Below are 17,222 nucleotides of genomic sequence, written 5' to 3'. Positions count from 1 at the left end.
AAACCAAACAATGAATTATGTGTGTGTATGTACATAAAAATACACACACACACACATAATATATGTATACACACTTGAATGATTTATCTGCTGCTTGTAATGTCATGGTTACTTAAAGGCAAATCAAAAGCCATTACATGGGGGGGGCATAAAAGCTATATACACACTTCTTCTCCTTTGGGCTTTTGATGTGGGGTTTTATCAGGATGTGGAAAATAGGATTATCAATGTATGGGTTCGACTTCCCTTTCTCAATTTATCTCCTGCAAAGAAAGAGAAATCTGTCGACATGATCGTCTAGTGTCTGACGGTTACATTTTTATTTTATATTACAAGTGTTCCACAAAAAAGTCATTCAACATTCCCTGGAGAGAAAAGTAATGTCACAAAAATGTTTCTCCTCGCGAAGATAAGCATAACGTAACGACTGAGATGCATAAATGCTAAAGTGGCAAGTGGGAAATAGTTTCAACGCGAGTTTGATGGGGACTGTGGCTTCACAACGCGGCAGGGACTCGTACATCACACACAAACGTTACATTTTGTTAGCTGTTGTTTTACTCTCCGATCAAATGAGCCAAAGTCTTCTGAAATCCAAAAGAAAATCCTGATGAGCCGAGGGGAAAAAAAGAAAACAGAACGAAGTGCTGCGGTTCATTTGGCCCGCAGCGAAGGGGTCAAAAGTCAGGCTCCAGGCGTGGGAGCACCGGGAGGATGAGGTTCCCGAACGAGGAATCCTGGGTGATGAAGAAGCCGGACGAGTGGACGTGTGCGTGTTGCAGGGCGGCCTTCTGCTGCGCCGCGATGTGCTGCTGCTCGGCGCTGTCCCGAACCTCCTTCAGGCTGGCTCTGGACGACAGGGGAATGTTAGCTCCGGGGCTGTTCATCGTCTGGCTCTGCATTAGCCGCCGCTTCTCCTTGTCGAGCTCCGCCAGGATGGCTACCCGGGTTTTGTTCGGAAAGCCCGGTCCGGGAGGGTTAGCAGCCATGCCCGTGGGAGGAAACAGTTACCGACTTTTTTCGCCCTTATATCAGGAAAATCTGTCGGTTATTGTAGAATCCACTCGCCCCACTAGCAAACGGTTCGGAATAGCCTCGCCGGAAAATGTCGGCCGCGCGACCGGCGTTGGGAGCTCGCTACCGCCACCTAGCGGGCTGGAGGGGAAGTACAACTGGCGCCTCCACTTAGTGTCTGGTAAGGGTCTCATTCGTGCAGTTATGATACTGAATGTGAAATCTTTTCTCGGAAACCAGTCTTATGTTAAGTTTTCCAAAGGACGTTTTCAGTCTCAGCGAGAGGAGGCTTTCAGACCTCGGGAACAACAAAACAAAAAAAAAACAAACTGAACAATCCTCAGTGGATTTTAGGCGTGACATCTTCAAGTCACCAAAAATGCCCAGTTCCCACGAAAGCATGTTGAAATGTCGACCAATTTTGGGTCAGGATTTTTTTTTTTTTTAAATTTATTGAAGTTTTATTGATCTCAAGTAAGAGCAAGTTAGGAGCCAAAATGTGTTAGGGTGCAGTGATTCTGCAAAGGTCGGTTTTCGTTACACAGATTGCCCACCAGATGGCAGTTGAGCACAGACTGCAGCCGCGGGTTGAATCTCACGACACGAGGTGAAGAATGAAAAATCACCAACAAAAAATAGTTTTAATACCAGTCTTTGTGTTTTAAAATGTACAAGACTTTCTTTCGGTTTAATGAAAAAATATTTTTTATGGTCCTTTTTCAAAACCAAATGAAACCAACAAGGTCTCCAATGTAAATGATAATATATGGGCTTTGCACGTTCAATATAGAAGTGAATGGAATGACTATTAAAATCTTGACTGTATGAAATAAATTTATTCCCATTGTTTGATTTTTTTGTGTGCCCCCACATCATTCAGATGATATGTATGCATTATGATAAAAGTGTATGGAAATGAATGATCTGACATAACTTACAGTACACTTATTAGTATTTATTAACAATATTCAATATTTTTTTTCTTAAATAACTACAATACAGTGTACATAGTTCATTTCACTTCCAACCACAAATACCAAAGATATTTACAAGTTTACATATTCATATATTTACATATACACAAGGGTTTGGGTGCGTCTTCGTGGGATTAAAGCTCGCAAATTGGCTACAGCTTCAAGTCAGAGGGGAAACTCTCTTCCTCTTCAACTGACCAAAACTCTTGAACAGCTTTTATGGTCAGCGAGTGCACAGTTTCAAGATGCAACTGGCCTCAAGGAGAGAAAATTAACATGTCTGAGTCTTGAAACCTTTCACACTGGCAACCCAGTTGTCACACAAGATGATGTATGTATGTATAACATAGGACACTGTATGTACACGTTTTCATATCCATCGATATGAACTGTGTGAGTCCTGTTTTCACCACAGGGATAGAGATCGTCACAGCCTCGCAGTTATTCCCTCTACATATACACATATTTACAAGACCAATAAACAGCCACGGGAGACTTTCATAAGTTCATTCCCTCGTTCTAATCTTTTTTTCATGTCGTCCCACAGCAATGTGCTTCCCTTTTTAAATGTATATAAGACAGTAGCAAAGGCAACACGCACTGGAAGGCATGTGAATGTTTTAAAACATTTTCCTCACCTCTAAAACTAAACTGCTGGAATTAAATTACAGGCCTTAAATACATTTAAATAATGCGAGAAGTAGAACTTCCCTCAGGGAGAATGAGTTCAAAACAGTAAAATCAAAACTAATAAATACTTAAATAGTGATATCACAAAATTAATACCGTTTTGCTCAGTATAAAGTCAGCGAGAAAACATTTGTGGAGAAGAGTGGCCGCCCTGTCGATATGTTTTGCTGTTGTTTAAAGCATTGCAGTTTCTGTGCAAACTAAATGCTTGTTCGTGTTGTAGTGGTTTAAATACTATGGTGTGCCGCTAAATGAAACCCTCGCCTGTTGCCATTTGGTCAATTGCTCCCAACATCACACTGTTCATGTCTTTTGTAAAGCCAGGAGGAAAACAATTGAAATATTCAGGTACAGTAAACATTTCAGTATATATAAAAAACAGTCAATGAACGTGTAACTTGGCTTGTGTAAATTAAGGCATTGTCAATATTGGTTCAAGTTTTTTGTGTGTTTTTTTTTTTTTTTTTTTACCCCCCAGAGAAAACATCTCAGAGCAATTGGGATTTCTAGACCAGTGCCGGAGGTCACGAAAGCTGAATGAAGAAAACGAAAACTTTTCCCAGTGAGTAGCACCCATGATGGTGGCACTTTTTTTCTCTTTCCCTGCAGTGCTCATACTCAAAGACTAAGGCTTCCGGGACCTGACAGAAAACACGGCCGGGTGTAAAATATGCCAGGAGAATGTCACGAGTGTAGAGGCTAGAAGTTGTCAGAAAAGGCCTCAGCTTGGCAGGTGTAGTAGACGGATATTTGGCTGGACAAGGCAGTGTCTGTATTTGACACAAGCTCAGGGCTGCCGTTCCCGCTCTGTGCAAAGTGCCAGTCCGGTTGGTCCGTGGGGTCGCTTTAAAAATGTGCTAGACCATATTGGCCAGTTCCGTGGAGTCGGTTTCAGAATCCACTTCATCCCTGCAAGGACACAAGTCATTAGTTGCAGTTTTGCTTTGCAGGCGTGCGCGGACCCCGAGCTCCCGAGCTCTTATGTAATATTGTGATGATTTCAAATTTCACGGTGGTGTAAATCTACAGCACAAAGATAACAGTGTTTCGAAATGTCATTTGCAGAAGAAAAAGGCAAATTTTCTAAATACTAGCAAGATAATGATCCACATGGACATAAAACAAAGCAAAGAGTGATACATCCTCACTTGCAGGTGATAATAAACATTTTGATGGACGGCCCATCGCAGCCTCGGAGTCTCACCTCTGCTCCTGGAGCAGCTTCCGGTTGCCTTGCCTCCTCTCCTCGTTGATCGGATAAGTGTACAAGATGCACAGGCCGATTAAGATGAGGACGATCGGGGCGGCAGACACCAGCACTTTTAGGGTTACGTCCACCTCCTCTGGCTGGGAGCACCCTCGGGAGATGTAGCCTGCAAAACTGGAAAAAAAAAAAGGGGAGGGGACACTGTCGGTCAGTTCCACTTCGGAGATACAACTATTAGACTGAACAACGTGACTGTGATATGAATGGGAATTTCTGACCAGCTGATCAGAGGCCTGCAATTTGCTGTAAAAATCATGTGATACACACCCACACACACTACAGCTTTACTGTACAGAAATCAAATGAAAGGATTTCTTGGCTTTTTGATGTGGGATTTGGATGATGAGAGATTTGGATTAGCCTCCTTCGTGACCTCGCTTCATCATGCTCTGCTGCGACGGGCAAGACATTAAAACACAGAAATGTCGATTGGCATTTTCATTTCTGCACTCACTCTAAGCTGAGGGTGGAGATGCCGAGTGAGACGCCCGAGGCAAACTTGGTGAAGAAGACATAGAAGGAGTAGAACAGGGCCTCGTGGCCGGTGGAGTCCGGGTTCTGCACTTGGAAATCGTCAACGACATCGGGCAGCATTGACCTGATGGGTGAACAGTGTCAGTCCAATTTGTCCCCAGAGATGGAAAAAGTACGAGGGGGATAAAGGGGGTTCACACAGGCGTCTTACCAGGGCAGCAGGAAGGCGGCGGCAACTGCGACACCGGCCGCAAATGAGACAATGTAGGTGACAGCCAGGTTGCTCTTCACACACACTACCACGATCAGGAATGGAAGCACTGACTGGAGAAAACACACACACACACGTTATGACACCAATGCAGTATTAGCAGTTTCCTTCTCTTTCTTGCAAAAAACTTTTGAAGTAATTTCTTCTGCATGTCCAGGCACTTCATTGTGAAATTACCGCTAATTCCTTGCCTATGTGTGTTTGTGTGTATTAGAGAGAGAGTGACAGTGCCCTGCTGATAAGGTATGTTGCCTTGTGTTGAGATTCAATTGTATTTGGAAGGGTGTATGAACATGGAGTTTCTTTAAGACTTTAGAAGTCACTCACACCAGTTGGCATTCATATTTTCCCCCATTGCCATTATAACCTGCCCTGCAAGCTCCTTGTCTGCACCAGTGTTGATCTCTTGACAGTTTTACAATGATTTCACTTTAATTCTGCCAGGTCACTGGGCTACGCACGACTTAGCAGTGGAGTGCAAAGTTGCGCGAGGGCCTCACCAGTGAGCCAGTGTAAACTGCCGTCTTTTTCCCAAAGCGAGTCAGGAACCACTGCCAGAACGGGATGGTCAGGGTGGCGGAGAGCTGGAGGAGGAAAAATTTAAGAGTCTGGTTAACCACCTGTTTTGCTTTGGAACATACCATTGCAAAAAGATGTCACACATTCCAACGGTAGCAGGTTGAAACTATTTTTCCCACGGCAACAAAATGGGATGAGCCTCTGTCAAGTTACATGATGACGGCGGCCCTGACACCGGACTTGGAAAAAAACCTGTAAGCTTCCGTTGGGGGGCTAGAAGGGGGCTTGGAGCGAGATGACGCAGAATGACATTTGACCTCTGATATCTGCCAAAAATAACAGTGCAGGTGGAAGACAATACGGATGCGCTGAGGTCCTTCCCCCCCAAAAAACGGAACTCATTGCGATGTAAAATTCCACAGGCGCACCTTTTGATTCAGGCTTTTGTGTATCTGCTATGATCTGAGTGACCTCTGACCGTTGGTTAAAGATAACAAAAAGTCCCTGCGCAAGTGTTACTTTCCACCTTTCTAATAGAGCGCTGATCTCAGTGAAACATATTGCCTTCCTTCACATTTTGTTGTGCTTTCAAGGTGGGGGGTTCCCAGGCACTCATTTCGTTTTCCTGTGTGCTTGCATGGGTGAGTGTGCGCATCTGCTGTGTGTATCCAAGTGAAGTGAGTCTGCACTTTCAGGTGTAGCAGACAGGATCATTTCTCAAGTCATTACCCGGTGTTTGTGATGATCCAGCCCCTTGGGCTCAATTAACCATTTGCAAAAACCTTTTGTTTACATGTACAAGTAAGAAGAGGGCTCATAAAAGTCTTATTTCTATGGAGGACAGCTGGCATTGAACAGCAGCAAACATGTGATTTGTATGATTTTATTCTTTAAAACTGATACAAATGTACTTGGCATGAGTTGAACTACCTGAGCTATTCACATCTGCAGGGGTTAAATGCCAAATACATGAAAATGCTGTAGTGATAGCTTAAGCGCCCCTTACAAGAATAGAGAGTGCACAATAACCTTGGATACCTTGAGTGCACCATTCATTTTCATATGATTTTACTCAAGAGCCCCTTAACACACCTGCACTTTGCTAAGGTGAAGGATGTGGACACCTTCATGCTGAACCCTCAGGCAGTAGCTCACCGCGTGTCGCCTAACTACAACTGCCCAAGCTCATGTTGTAACCGACGGCGTTTCCATCCAACTCCAGACGACTGGCCGCTGTTCAAAGTCATGTGTAAAATTCTGACCTGACTGACTGGCCTTGTCTGCTGGAGTTTTAAGATCCCTCAGATTAGTCTGGACATCCCCTCAAACCACTGAAGGTGAGGATTAGGACGGAGTACTACGGATAACTTTATAAGGTCTTTGTTTTTTGTGTGTTATCCTGGCAGCTCAAGGCTGAAACTTTTTAAAAAGTCATCCCACTAAATAAATGTACTTTTAAAAAGGGGCGATGCCACGGGCTCCATAATCCTTTCCATAAAGTTAAGGCTCAAAGCATGTAATCTTTTCAGCCTCGCTAACCTGGACTTTCCCACACAGTGCGGTCCTGCTGTGTGTCTGCGGAGGCCCCACATACGGCCTCATGTCATGATCTGATGGCTTGCTGATTCCTGGTTATGAGAATCTTTCCTTTGGATATTGTTTGTTAGAAATAGGAGACAGCAGTGGCTCCGTTACTGTCTGTGGGAAGAGGGTGGCATTCAGACGGACCCCTCGGAGTGGCCACACATTACTGGAAGGGGCGGCGAGGAGCCACTGCTTTCTAGCACCAAGCAGACCAGCCTTGTAACCGGAGACAATTTATGCTGTCATCCTGGGAGGGGATGCTTTTGTCTGCGCTCGGAAGTTCAGCACGTAACTTATTCTGCAGAAACTGGCTGCTCGCAATTCCAAATGCCCAGGGATATTTAGCTTTAGCGATGGCAACGGAGCATCTGTGTGTCTGAAAATGCCGCCATGTACTCACCATGATGACAAGCAGGATATTCTGAAAGTCATTCCTGAAGCCCAGCGTGTAGCTGCAGAACAGGGCGAAGTTTCCTTCCAGGAGCTGCCAGAACAGAACCAGGGTCAGCGTACAAACCAGAGGAGCCTACCGGTACTCAAACATTGTGTGCGCGCATGCTTGTGTGTGTGTGTGCGCGCGTACACACCATGAAACCGAGCGAGGTGAAGAGGAATACTGTGACCAGTTTGGCATAGGGTCCATATCCCATCACAAGTTTAATCCCTTGGAAAAAAGACATGGGCTCCGATCTGGGACGAGAGGACTCTAAGGGGAGACAAATGAATCACATTGCAGTCAACAACCACCTCAATCACTTCATTTTTTAATGCTGATGACACCTCCTATTGCTAAACACCATTAACCAACGAAATAGCAATTGTGATTCGTGGTGAGCTTGTAAAAGTATCATATCCCTCACATATCCCTTGCAATTAATTTGTTTTGAAACCGTCTTCCCTGGGTTTTGTGAACGTCAGCATTTTAAAATAAAAAACAGATGTATTGTTGGCGGAAGTGTGAAGTCGGGTGAGGATTGCTCATGGGTTGGAGCTGGTGTGACCACTTACCTTTTTGTTCTCTCACACCGCAGACGAGGATGATGGCACAGAGGATGTATATCAGGCAGATGACGCCGGAGGCGATCATGTAGGCCACTCTCTGTCAGGAAAGAGCATGAGGAAAGGACAAGTTAGCAAAACCATGTTGGAGTTGGAATCTTGCTCCTGCGTCCCGAATCAGGAATCGGGTGTTTGAACGGTAGAGCTCTCCAATGTCAATGTACCGTGTGCTCCAGGGTAATGGGAGGCCCGCTGTCGTTGAAGCCGATGGACTTTGTGGTGTTGCTGATGTCTGCCAGAATGTCACTAGGTACAGGGACACAGGGCGCATTGGCCATACCCACTATCTGGCCCTGGATAGCTGTGCCCAGCACCGTGCCCAGAACCTCCACAGTCATCCCTGGTTGGTGGACAGATAAGAGATGTTTAGCTTGGGGGGCAGGAAGGGGTGCACTGGAGATCTGGAAAAGGGCTACTCACTATATGCGGTGGCAGAGTCTCTCTCTTTTTGCTCGGAGCTGATAAACATGGTGAGGGCAGAATACGGCACATGGAAACACTGGGGGAGAAAAAACAGGAAGAAAAGGAATAGGGTGAGAAAAATCAAACGAGTTTTGTTCTTGCAGAAAAGTATGTGCACATCAGCTGTGACCGAGGTGCATTTGGGGAAAAGTAATTGCTGCTGCTTTTTCTGTAAGTACATGTCTCCCATGCTGTACACGTGAGTGTGTATTTTTTGCGTGTCGTGTGTGTGTGTGATTATGCACAGGCACACAGCCATACTCACTGTTTGAAGGGTCTGGAATAGACAGTAGAAGAAAAGGTACCAGATGACTTTGTTGTCCTCAAAGGGGGGAACGTACCATATTAGGAAGTAAGAGAGGACGGCAAATGGCGTCGACAGAAGGATCCTAAGGATGCATGAGACAACAGTGGATGAAAACGTGATCCTAGTGGAGCGTGAAGCACGTTTCTCCATGAACAACAGAGACTTTTGAAGAGAGGCATCACTCATTACATAACATCCCAGGCATGGGAGTGTTGGTATTCAGTCAATGCCAATGTTCTAAGCTCACCTTGGCCAGACATTATCTTACACAGGTCGAGGGAAATAGGTGTCACAAGGACATGGATTCAAGTTGTAAAGTAACTGTTACACCAGAACAAGCTGCTTCGTGTCCTAACAAGACTTCAATGTCTGCTTCCTCTGATCTGCTGGTTCATATGGTAGCATATTTCATCCACACATAAATGAATCCTAGCGTCGGTTCAAGTGTGCTTCCAATAATCGATATCAACAGACATTTTGTTTTAGTCAGATAAAGGCAGACTCCCCCTCTTTCTCATCAACATCATGTGAGCAAGTGCTCATATTTCAAATCATGAGGTCATCTCAAAGGAAAAAAAAAATTAAAGAATGTAGACAGTGGTAAGCTACAACAAGGAATTCCTTTGGCCATTTCCTGTGACTGTTCTCACTCTTCCCATGGTCAGATCGACAACCTCCAATCAGCTACAAGCCCTGATACAACCACACCTCTTGAACCGGTCAGGCCACACATGACTGCGATGAGTGATGCAACCCAACTTACAAGAGTGATCCATTCTCACCGTACAGGAAATCCTTTTTTTATTCCTTTTTCTTTTCTGTAAAGCTCAATGTGAAACGTGTACATGCATGCCAATCTAGATATAAAATGACGCACCTTCTTGGAATGAGGAAGCATGAACCATTTTATGGTTTGGCAACAGTATGACATCCAATCAGATTTGCATGAATTCACTTGAAGCCGGTGACACGAAAACTGATACTGACAGACTGGATAATTGTGAAAAATTGTTCAGACGTGTAAATGAGCGAGTGAATGGTTGCTTGTAGCCCTGCGATCGTCTGACGACCGGTCCAGGGCGAACCCCGCCCCTCGCCTGACGACAACTGGGAGAGGCTCCAGCATCTCCGCGTCCCTGACTGCAGGATAAGTGGTCAATAATGAAGGGATGGCTCTGCGCTGTCTTTCCAATCACAAAAATCATTTCACAAGTTTGGGATAAAGTTCCCCTCACTGTATTTGGAACCGGGAGCTGCCCTGTTTTTAGAAAATTATGCTGCAGCCATAGAAGCCCAGGCCCAAAGCCTCTCTTGGAATCAAATTCAAATGCCATCAGAAATAGCTCTTCTGACGAGGGAGGCTTGAGTCTGTGGACGCTGAAGGAACAGGTGACAGCTCCAAGAGGCCACCACTTATAACTGTGAAATGTTATTTTACCCGGCAAAACTGGCCAAAACCCTTTCCTCCATTCCTGACGGGAGTGAAAAATACCAGCAGCTATTCCCCTACGGAAATGTGAAGTTTGATTTTGAGGTCTGTGAGTGTCCTGGCTCTGAGAGTACAAGCCAAGGAATTAAGGATATTCATAGTTGCAAATACTTGTGCTTTGAATAGCAAATCAGACTCAGTGGTCACTTATTAGTCCATGCACAGAGAAATTAATTCTTAATGCATTTTTAGCAGGAAACTAGTGGCCTATCACTTGTGACGCACTGCAGCAACAGTACACCGTCTTCTGCTCCTGCATGGCAGAGTGAACGGCAGTAACCTCTCAGATTCCTCAGTCACTCATGAAAATATTCCATCAGGAACTTCGAATCTGTCAGCTGCGATGCCATTGGCTCACATTGGTGGTGTGTTGTGGGCTGGACCAATAGGAGCGGGCCTTACTCGCCTACCCTCCCCCCCACGCTTTCAAACACAAAGAGTAATAAGGAGCCATGAGGCCACCGCCTTATTCTGCTTCCTTCACACTAAGTCATTTCTAAGGCTCTCTCATAGTCTCAGATAGTAATAACTATTCAGACTGTAATGTGACAGAACAGGCCACTCACTGCATCTCGGTTGGCAAAGACACGAGATGTGTCTGGTATGCATTCTGCAATTGCCGCGACCCAATTTGTCAGGGGGACTTAAAATCAAATGTCAGTGAATGAAAGTCGGTGATAATAACAGAACTGTTTCAGGCAAGATCCGATATTGAGAACTCCTTTTTTGACGGTTACCATTTCTGCACTGGAATGGAAAACCACCCATTCGGTACACACTCCATATAAGACAAGTGTGAACTGTAGTGTGAAGTCAGGCTACAGGAGCCTCATACATTCTGAAGCCCATCACTATTTATGCATCTAAGCATCTAAGCTTAGATGCATCTAAGCATTTCTCTCCACATAATTCAAAATATTTATTTTTCTTTTAAGAATGCTATTGAGCTGGGAATCCCGTTTTAATAAATACAGCCAGCAGCCACTTCATTCATTTTATTTTGCCTAAATGTTATGAAACAATTTAAATGCAGTTGTTTATATTATCATTCAATACATAAACATTATACAATAAAAAATGTAAAAATACAACTAAAAAAAAGCAAACATGTAAAATTGTTTAAAAAAAATCTGTACAGATGCTTATTAGGTGACAGTTAAGGGTTTTAGGGCTGAACAAAAATGTATTTTTTTGTCTTGTACAGCATGTTTTCCTTGAAAAAAAAAAGTAAGGGTTCCGATGTAGTATCATAACTGCTGTCCTTATAAACGTTAAATCCGTGCCAGGCAACACAATTCTGTCTTAGAAGCAGAAAAAAAATTATAGCTTACTTTATGGGTCCAATTTAACATTTAAGGGCTATTTTATGAGTGAGATAAACTCACTTTAACACAATTAGGTGGTATTGGACAATGTGGCCATCACTTGTAAACCCTGCAAGCAACAAACTGTCTGCATCCGAACAGCCTGAGGAGGCCTGCGGGCCCTGGTGACAGTGACCGTCCAAAATCTTGAGAGTGGGCCTGCAGATCTAGAAGCTTTTCCATAAACCCCTTTCCACAATTGCTCACGGACATCTGGCGGACACAACAGCCGTTCCTTCGACTTCTGAATTAATCATGCGCGCTGTTCTTGTTGTGAATGTGGTACCCCTTTGCACGTGTTTCACACATTTGATGGGAAGTGTGTGTGCGTGCGTTCAGCTCTCCTGGGGTTCATATTATGAAACTACACTGTTGAGATATCAAACATCCCGTTCTAAAAACTCCCGCCCTCCTCTGGACATAATCCTCTTTCCCCTCGTTATCATTCCCTCCACCGGACCATATTTGTCTTCCATGCACTGAGAAGCTGTGCCTTCCCCTTCCCACCTACTGGAGCTGTAAAACATCTGTGTTGACAGGAGACTAGCAGCCAATTCTAAAATGAGGAGACCCCGGACATTGTACACCCTACTTCTGATACATAACCGAGACATCTATACCCTTCATACATGGCCAAATGGCATCTTGTTGGCTTTACCATTTTGAGCGTTGAAATCAACCACCGACACAATCACACAATGTGCTAACTTGACAGAGGACATAACTTATGAGATAGAGAAACTCATAAAAATCTTAATTACGAGGAAGCACAGAAATGGGGAACAGTATAAGGCCACTAAAAAGGTAAGGGTCAGCAACCTTTTTCAGTAATTGCCAGGGAGGCAAGACTACAATTGGAACGCCACATTAGTCCTGCTTTCTCTTCAAGAGAAGCCCTCACACGAACCAAACTAATCAGGCGGAAGGGAAAAGTCTAACTCAAAGTTACAGGCAAATTTGTTTAAAAACCTTGGCCTGACTGACATCTAACAATGGCAGCTTCAGGCAACGTTCCTTGGGGACAAAAATTATAAGCCTCAGTAACATTAACTTTTATTTGAGGACTGTGGGTGTGTTGGTGGGGGACTTTGTGTGTGGCCAATGACGAAGGGAATTTGTACTGTATAACAACTGCTTCAGCATGACCCACAGTAACCCCTGCAGGGTAACTCATCCACGCACCAGACTCCACCCCAAAACAAGGACACATGTGACATACACAGTATGGACACTCCCACCTGAAGCTCTGGCTCGTCAAGTACATATGTTGGCACATACTTCCTTAAAGCAGTTTTTTTTCCCCCTTTCATTGCAATTCATGAAAAATGTTTAGACTGAAGTGCAGCAGACCTACCAAGGCAACATGCGACCAATACGTGTCCATGGGCTTCGGGAGACCAGGAATCCCACTGTGGGGTCGGTTACTGCATCCCAGGCTCGACCCACGAACAAGATGATGGATGCGTAAAAGGGGTCCAACTGCAGAAAGCGTGGCAGAGAGAGAGAAATAGACAGAGATAAAAGAATTTAAATTATCCCTTAAATTAACAGATTCTCACCTCATATTACAAGAAACGGCAAACGGCATCTCTGTACAGCTAGATAATCCATTTGCACGGTCCGGACATGTGACTTGTCAGCTGACACTATAACATCTTGAGGATGAACAATCTCATCGACGTCAAGAGTTCGGACATAAACTTGGACTGAAAAGAGTCAAAACCAAGCAAGACTCGAAGCAAATAATTAATTAGCGCGAGTCCACCATCGTCAGGACGGGATTAATAGTCCGCTCTTGACTGTACAGTTCACGTCATGCTGTGTCGTACAATAGAATCTCAATTAACGACCTTTATGGCCATACAAAGCAAAACCCTGGAAAGCAGTTGACTTACATGCCATCTTGGCCTTGACAATCAGATTAGTGTCAGAGCCCATTAAAGCAAACCCGCTCTCATCCGACCACAATACCCCCCCTCCTCCACACTATTCAGAACAGGCCTTGTGTTGTGTGTGTACAGTGGGGTCATGGACTCAAGTCATGAAAGTACAAGAGAAAGTTCTTCACCATCTACTATTGTCAGGGCAGCTATCAAGTCATCCACTTATCAAAGTCGAGCCTTTAAAGGGCCAGATGAGGGGAAAATTAATCCTGTAAATATTACTTTGTTTTCTGTCTTAGGACAGCACAGAAAAAGCTGGCAGAAGTGGATTCACAGAGAAGTTCACGTTCCCAATCCGGTCACTGCCGCCGATATACAGGTATTTCAGCTTGCTTTACAAGTCGCATTCGGAGAGTTTGCCGCTGTACTCACGCACCATTGAAGAAACAGACTGACTCACCTGTGCTACATCCAAAAGGTAGAGCTGCAGAAAAAAGCCCAAGGCACATCCTGTGATCTGGTAGGGTGCTCCACCAATGGCATAGCAGATTTTGTTGCAGATAGAAAGTCTGTTCCTGTGCTCGTGCTGAAGAGAGAAAAGGAAATGCATGTTAATGGGGACAAATACATTTTTAAAAAATACATGGTACATTTGCAGATTAAATGGCTTTTTTGTATGTCTGCTTTAAGAATAATTCTGAAAATGGAGATATCATCCAATTTACAATGAATATAAACCTAAATGTACAGAGTATATTGCAGACATTGATGTGGAGTTTAACCCAAAGGAACTGTTTTTAATCACAAGTCTAATCTTCCAGTTGCAATGCCTACCTGCTTAAAAGAATAGCAAATTTAACCACACAAGAATTGTATGGCCTCAATTCTTAATCACACACAAAAAAAGTGCCAGCGCCAGACAGCTTAGCTGGCAGAATGGAGCCACGAGGCAGTGTATTGGGTAGAGTCAGGGCCAGACGGACATGAATTGTTTCTGTTTTCTAAGCATTTTTTCATGTGATGGGACCTGCCTTCGCCGGACAAATCAATCTGTTGTCAGGGCACGGCAAATATGCCAGACCCACCTTAAGTTAACGACACCTTGGTAGCAACCTCAAAGAACGACAGGAATTTGTCCAATTTATGGGCTGTAAATGCAAATTTATGGGCCATTAAAAGATACTTGTTGGATTTTCGTATTGAGGAAGAATTCCAACCTTGATCTCCCCATAAGGAAACTAAGTGTTGATTGGTCCACGCTTGCAACCGTGATTACAACAGGCTCTAGACTTGATGCGCCCAACTCTGCTCACACTTGATGCCAGGACTTCTGTTTAGGTGACAAACCAGTTCATTAAGATTCTGACTGAGTATGACACCTGATCTGCAGGGCAAGTTTCAGGATTGAGGTTGTCACTGCAGATGTGAGCAAAAAGCATCTGATCGCCTCTCGGGACCACACTGAGCAGAGAGATGGCAGAACTGGATTTCCTGCCTCCGAGCACAATGTACGCTTTTCCTGTCCCAGAATTTAAAGAAAAAAAACTGCACACCTGGGAATGCACTTGCACAATTACCAAGTCATGAAATAAAATGTGTCAGTGTGTCATTTTATGTATAGGACAGTTCCCACATGGGAAAATTTTCAAATCAGGGTGGCCCCAACTCCCACACCCATCTTTTTTACACAACACACTCTCTCTCCTGCAAGTAGAAGGGGAATGTGGGTCATTCATGTGGGTTGGCGGCTCATTTCACGTGCAGCCCACTTGCCTGAGATGATGTTGTCACATCCAGTCATTTTCAACGACTACTACCTCTGCTATCTGTACAGCTATGAACTGATAACATGTGAATAAGGGGTAGTACAGGGACAACAGTGAAATGAATGGGAAGTCTCGCCGGCATCGTTTATCTTACACGTCACCTTGCTGGGTGCCGCCTGATGCGTTCACGATGTCGGAAATGTCCCAACCAGCTCGAAATCGTAAACGGCCGAGCAAAGGTTTTTTTCTCCTCCGCATTACTTAAGCCCGGGGAAATCAAAAAATATTTCCACATCTGTTTTCATGCATTTAACCGTTTCGATTCCTGTTTGTGAACGAAGACGAAGCACAAACACGAGCTTTTGCGGGAGCACCGGAACGCAGTATGGAAACACCATTTTTTATTTATTTTATTTATTCTTAAATCGGCTTTACAAGCTTTACATTGTAAAATACAGTTAATCATTTCCAGGGCGAAATAAATGGAAATCGAGTCTCTTTAAGGAATCCCGCGGTGGGGACATGTGTCAAACTCCTTATTTTTCCACTTAAATGAAATGAATGGTTTAAATGTCTCCGGGCTTGTCTAACGGACCGGGAACACATGCATACGGAGGGAACGTGGCCATGTTTCATGCAAGCTAAATTACACACCGCTAAAGGGGGAAGAGTGGCATTTGGAGGCTTTAAATATAGCTCCGTGTGAATGCAGGGCGACAAGGACTGCAGTGAAGGACACTCGCATTTTTCACCGACGTGTAAAGTAGTGAATTAAACCTGATTTATTTCAGCGGATAGGTGGCAGTTCGGAGCTTTCACTGCTCTGACTTCATTTTCTTGGATTTAAATGATGGGTTTAAATGAGGAGGCGCGGCGGGAGAAAGGGGGAGTTCGGGGGGAGATGAATCAATTAAGCATGATTTACCCTTTTTTTCCCAATTTCCCTTAAGATATTTGTCTGTTTTAGGCCAAAAGGTTGACGGGTGACGGGGATAGCACCGAGGGGAAGGCGCGCTCCCACGTCCCGCCTCGGTGAGTCACGCATCAGGGACGTTTAAGTTCACCGGCCGAGTGAGGTCTGCCCCTTCATTCAAAACTCACAAGATCACATTCGCGTCGCCCATCGATTTAAACAATTTAACAACAATGAATGAATGGACTCACCTTCGTTGCGAGCTTGACGCCATCTGGGTTGCCAGACTTATTCAACAAACTAGCGTTGGAGTATTGTTCACCTCCCTCTCCTTTAGCCATCGCTAGCTTCACGTTAGCCCTTGAGGGCGTGGGGGAAGGAAGGAATGGGAAAAATAAATAAATTCAAGGCAAAAACGGTCGGATTTCGGAGAGACACCACCAACGGGATCTGATAGAGAACTGAGAGGATGCGGTTGGCGGTGGGGAGGGTGGATGGAGCAGTCATTTTTAGAGCTACCCGCCCATTCTCAACGTACGACGTTTGTCCGACTTTTAGCCTCGCCCACCGTGACGTCGCAGCTCGGCTGATCGTGCAGTGACGTGTGTTTATTCATAGGCCAGCCACATCCGTGTGTGTGTGTGTGTGTGTGTGTGTGTGTGTGTGTGTGTGTGTGTGTGTGTGTGTGTGTGTGTGTGTGTGTGTGTGATCTGTGGCAGTTAACAGGTAAAGAGTGTGAATGACAAGGTGTGCTGAAAAGCTCCAAGAATGTCTGTCGAGGTTGTCAGTCCTCCAGGTCATGGTGAATTCTTACGGAGATCTCCTTGCCGGGGGCAAAAGGACTTGAATTTCTTCACTTGAAGACGTTTCGCTCCTCATCTGAAAGGATTCTTCAGTTGAGGAAGAACTCCGAGAATGGATTTACAGCTAATCCATTCAAGTTATTGCCTAATGAGGACCATGCTGCTTGTCAATTGTCCCCTCTCAAAATAAATCACCCACAACCCGGCAGTCACCATCCATATTGTATGTACTGAAATATTTTAAAGAAATGTATCAAGAATTATAACTGTAAAAGTTATAAGTTTTGTCCTCAAAAGAGGCAGCTGTGGCTTAGTTGGTAGTGCTGGCATCCCTCTGTGCCAGAGGGATGTGTGTGTGTGTGTGTGTGTGTGTGTGTGTGTGT

At 44.6% G+C, this 17,222-nt stretch overlaps 2 protein-coding genes across 2 annotated transcripts; both read right to left on the bottom strand.

Annotated features, from left to right (window-relative positions):
• Positions 1 to 529: 529 nt before the first annotated feature.
• inip (ints3 and nabp interacting protein) lies at positions 530 to 1,111 on the bottom strand. Its single transcript, XM_086171584.1, has one exon. It carries the CDS (start codon positions 987 to 989, stop codon positions 678 to 680), a length of 312 nt encoding a protein of 103 aa, XP_086027710.1. The 5' UTR covers positions 990 to 1,111; the 3' UTR covers positions 530 to 677.
• An 838-nt stretch (positions 1,112 to 1,949) lies between these two features.
• On the bottom strand, positions 1,950 to 16,511 carry mfsd2ab (MFSD2 lysolipid transporter A, lysophospholipid b). Its single transcript, XM_086171583.1, has 14 exons — positions 16,288 to 16,511; positions 13,818 to 13,943; positions 12,829 to 12,953; positions 8,580 to 8,703; positions 8,273 to 8,351; positions 8,017 to 8,192; positions 7,802 to 7,892; positions 7,381 to 7,499; positions 7,194 to 7,277; positions 5,191 to 5,274; positions 4,631 to 4,743; positions 4,400 to 4,543; positions 3,883 to 4,059; positions 1,950 to 3,587 (listed from the first exon to the last, which is right to left on the bottom strand). The coding sequence occupies exons 1-14, from the start codon at positions 16,375 to 16,377 to the stop codon at positions 3,536 to 3,538; spliced, it is 1,584 nt and encodes a 527-aa protein (XP_086027709.1). The 5' UTR covers positions 16,378 to 16,511; the 3' UTR covers positions 1,950 to 3,535.
• Positions 16,512 to 17,222: the final 711 nt, after the last annotated feature.

Source organism: Fistularia commersonii, chromosome 24 (assembly GCF_037954325.1).
Source record: "Fistularia commersonii isolate RoL2024-O1a breed Wild chromosome 24, RoL_Fcom_v1.0, whole genome shotgun sequence".
NCBI classification, from domain to species: Eukaryota; Metazoa; Chordata; class Actinopteri; order Syngnathiformes; family Fistulariidae; genus Fistularia; species Fistularia commersonii.
This window is presented reverse-complemented; position numbering and strand designations above follow the sequence as displayed.

What these genes read in the sequence shown, in the direction of transcription:
- mfsd2ab (XM_086171583.1), bottom strand. Translation starts at nt 16,377, where the DNA reads ATGGCTAAAGGAGAGGGAGGTGAACAATACTCCAACGCTAGTTTGTTG. An exon ending in GCCGCCTTCCTGCTGCCCTG is followed by an intron (nt 4,544 to 4,630) that starts GTAAGACGCCTG and finishes TTCACCCATCAG; the next exon opens with GTCAATGCTGCCCGATGTCG. An exon ending in ATCTCCACCCTCAGCTTAGA is followed by an intron (nt 4,060 to 4,399) that starts GTGAGTGCAGAA and finishes TTTTTTTTCCAG; the next exon opens with TTTTGCAGGCTACATCTCCC.
- inip (XM_086171584.1), bottom strand. Translation starts at nt 989, where the DNA reads ATGGCTGCTAACCCTCCCGGACCGGGCTTTCCGAACAAAACCCGGGTA.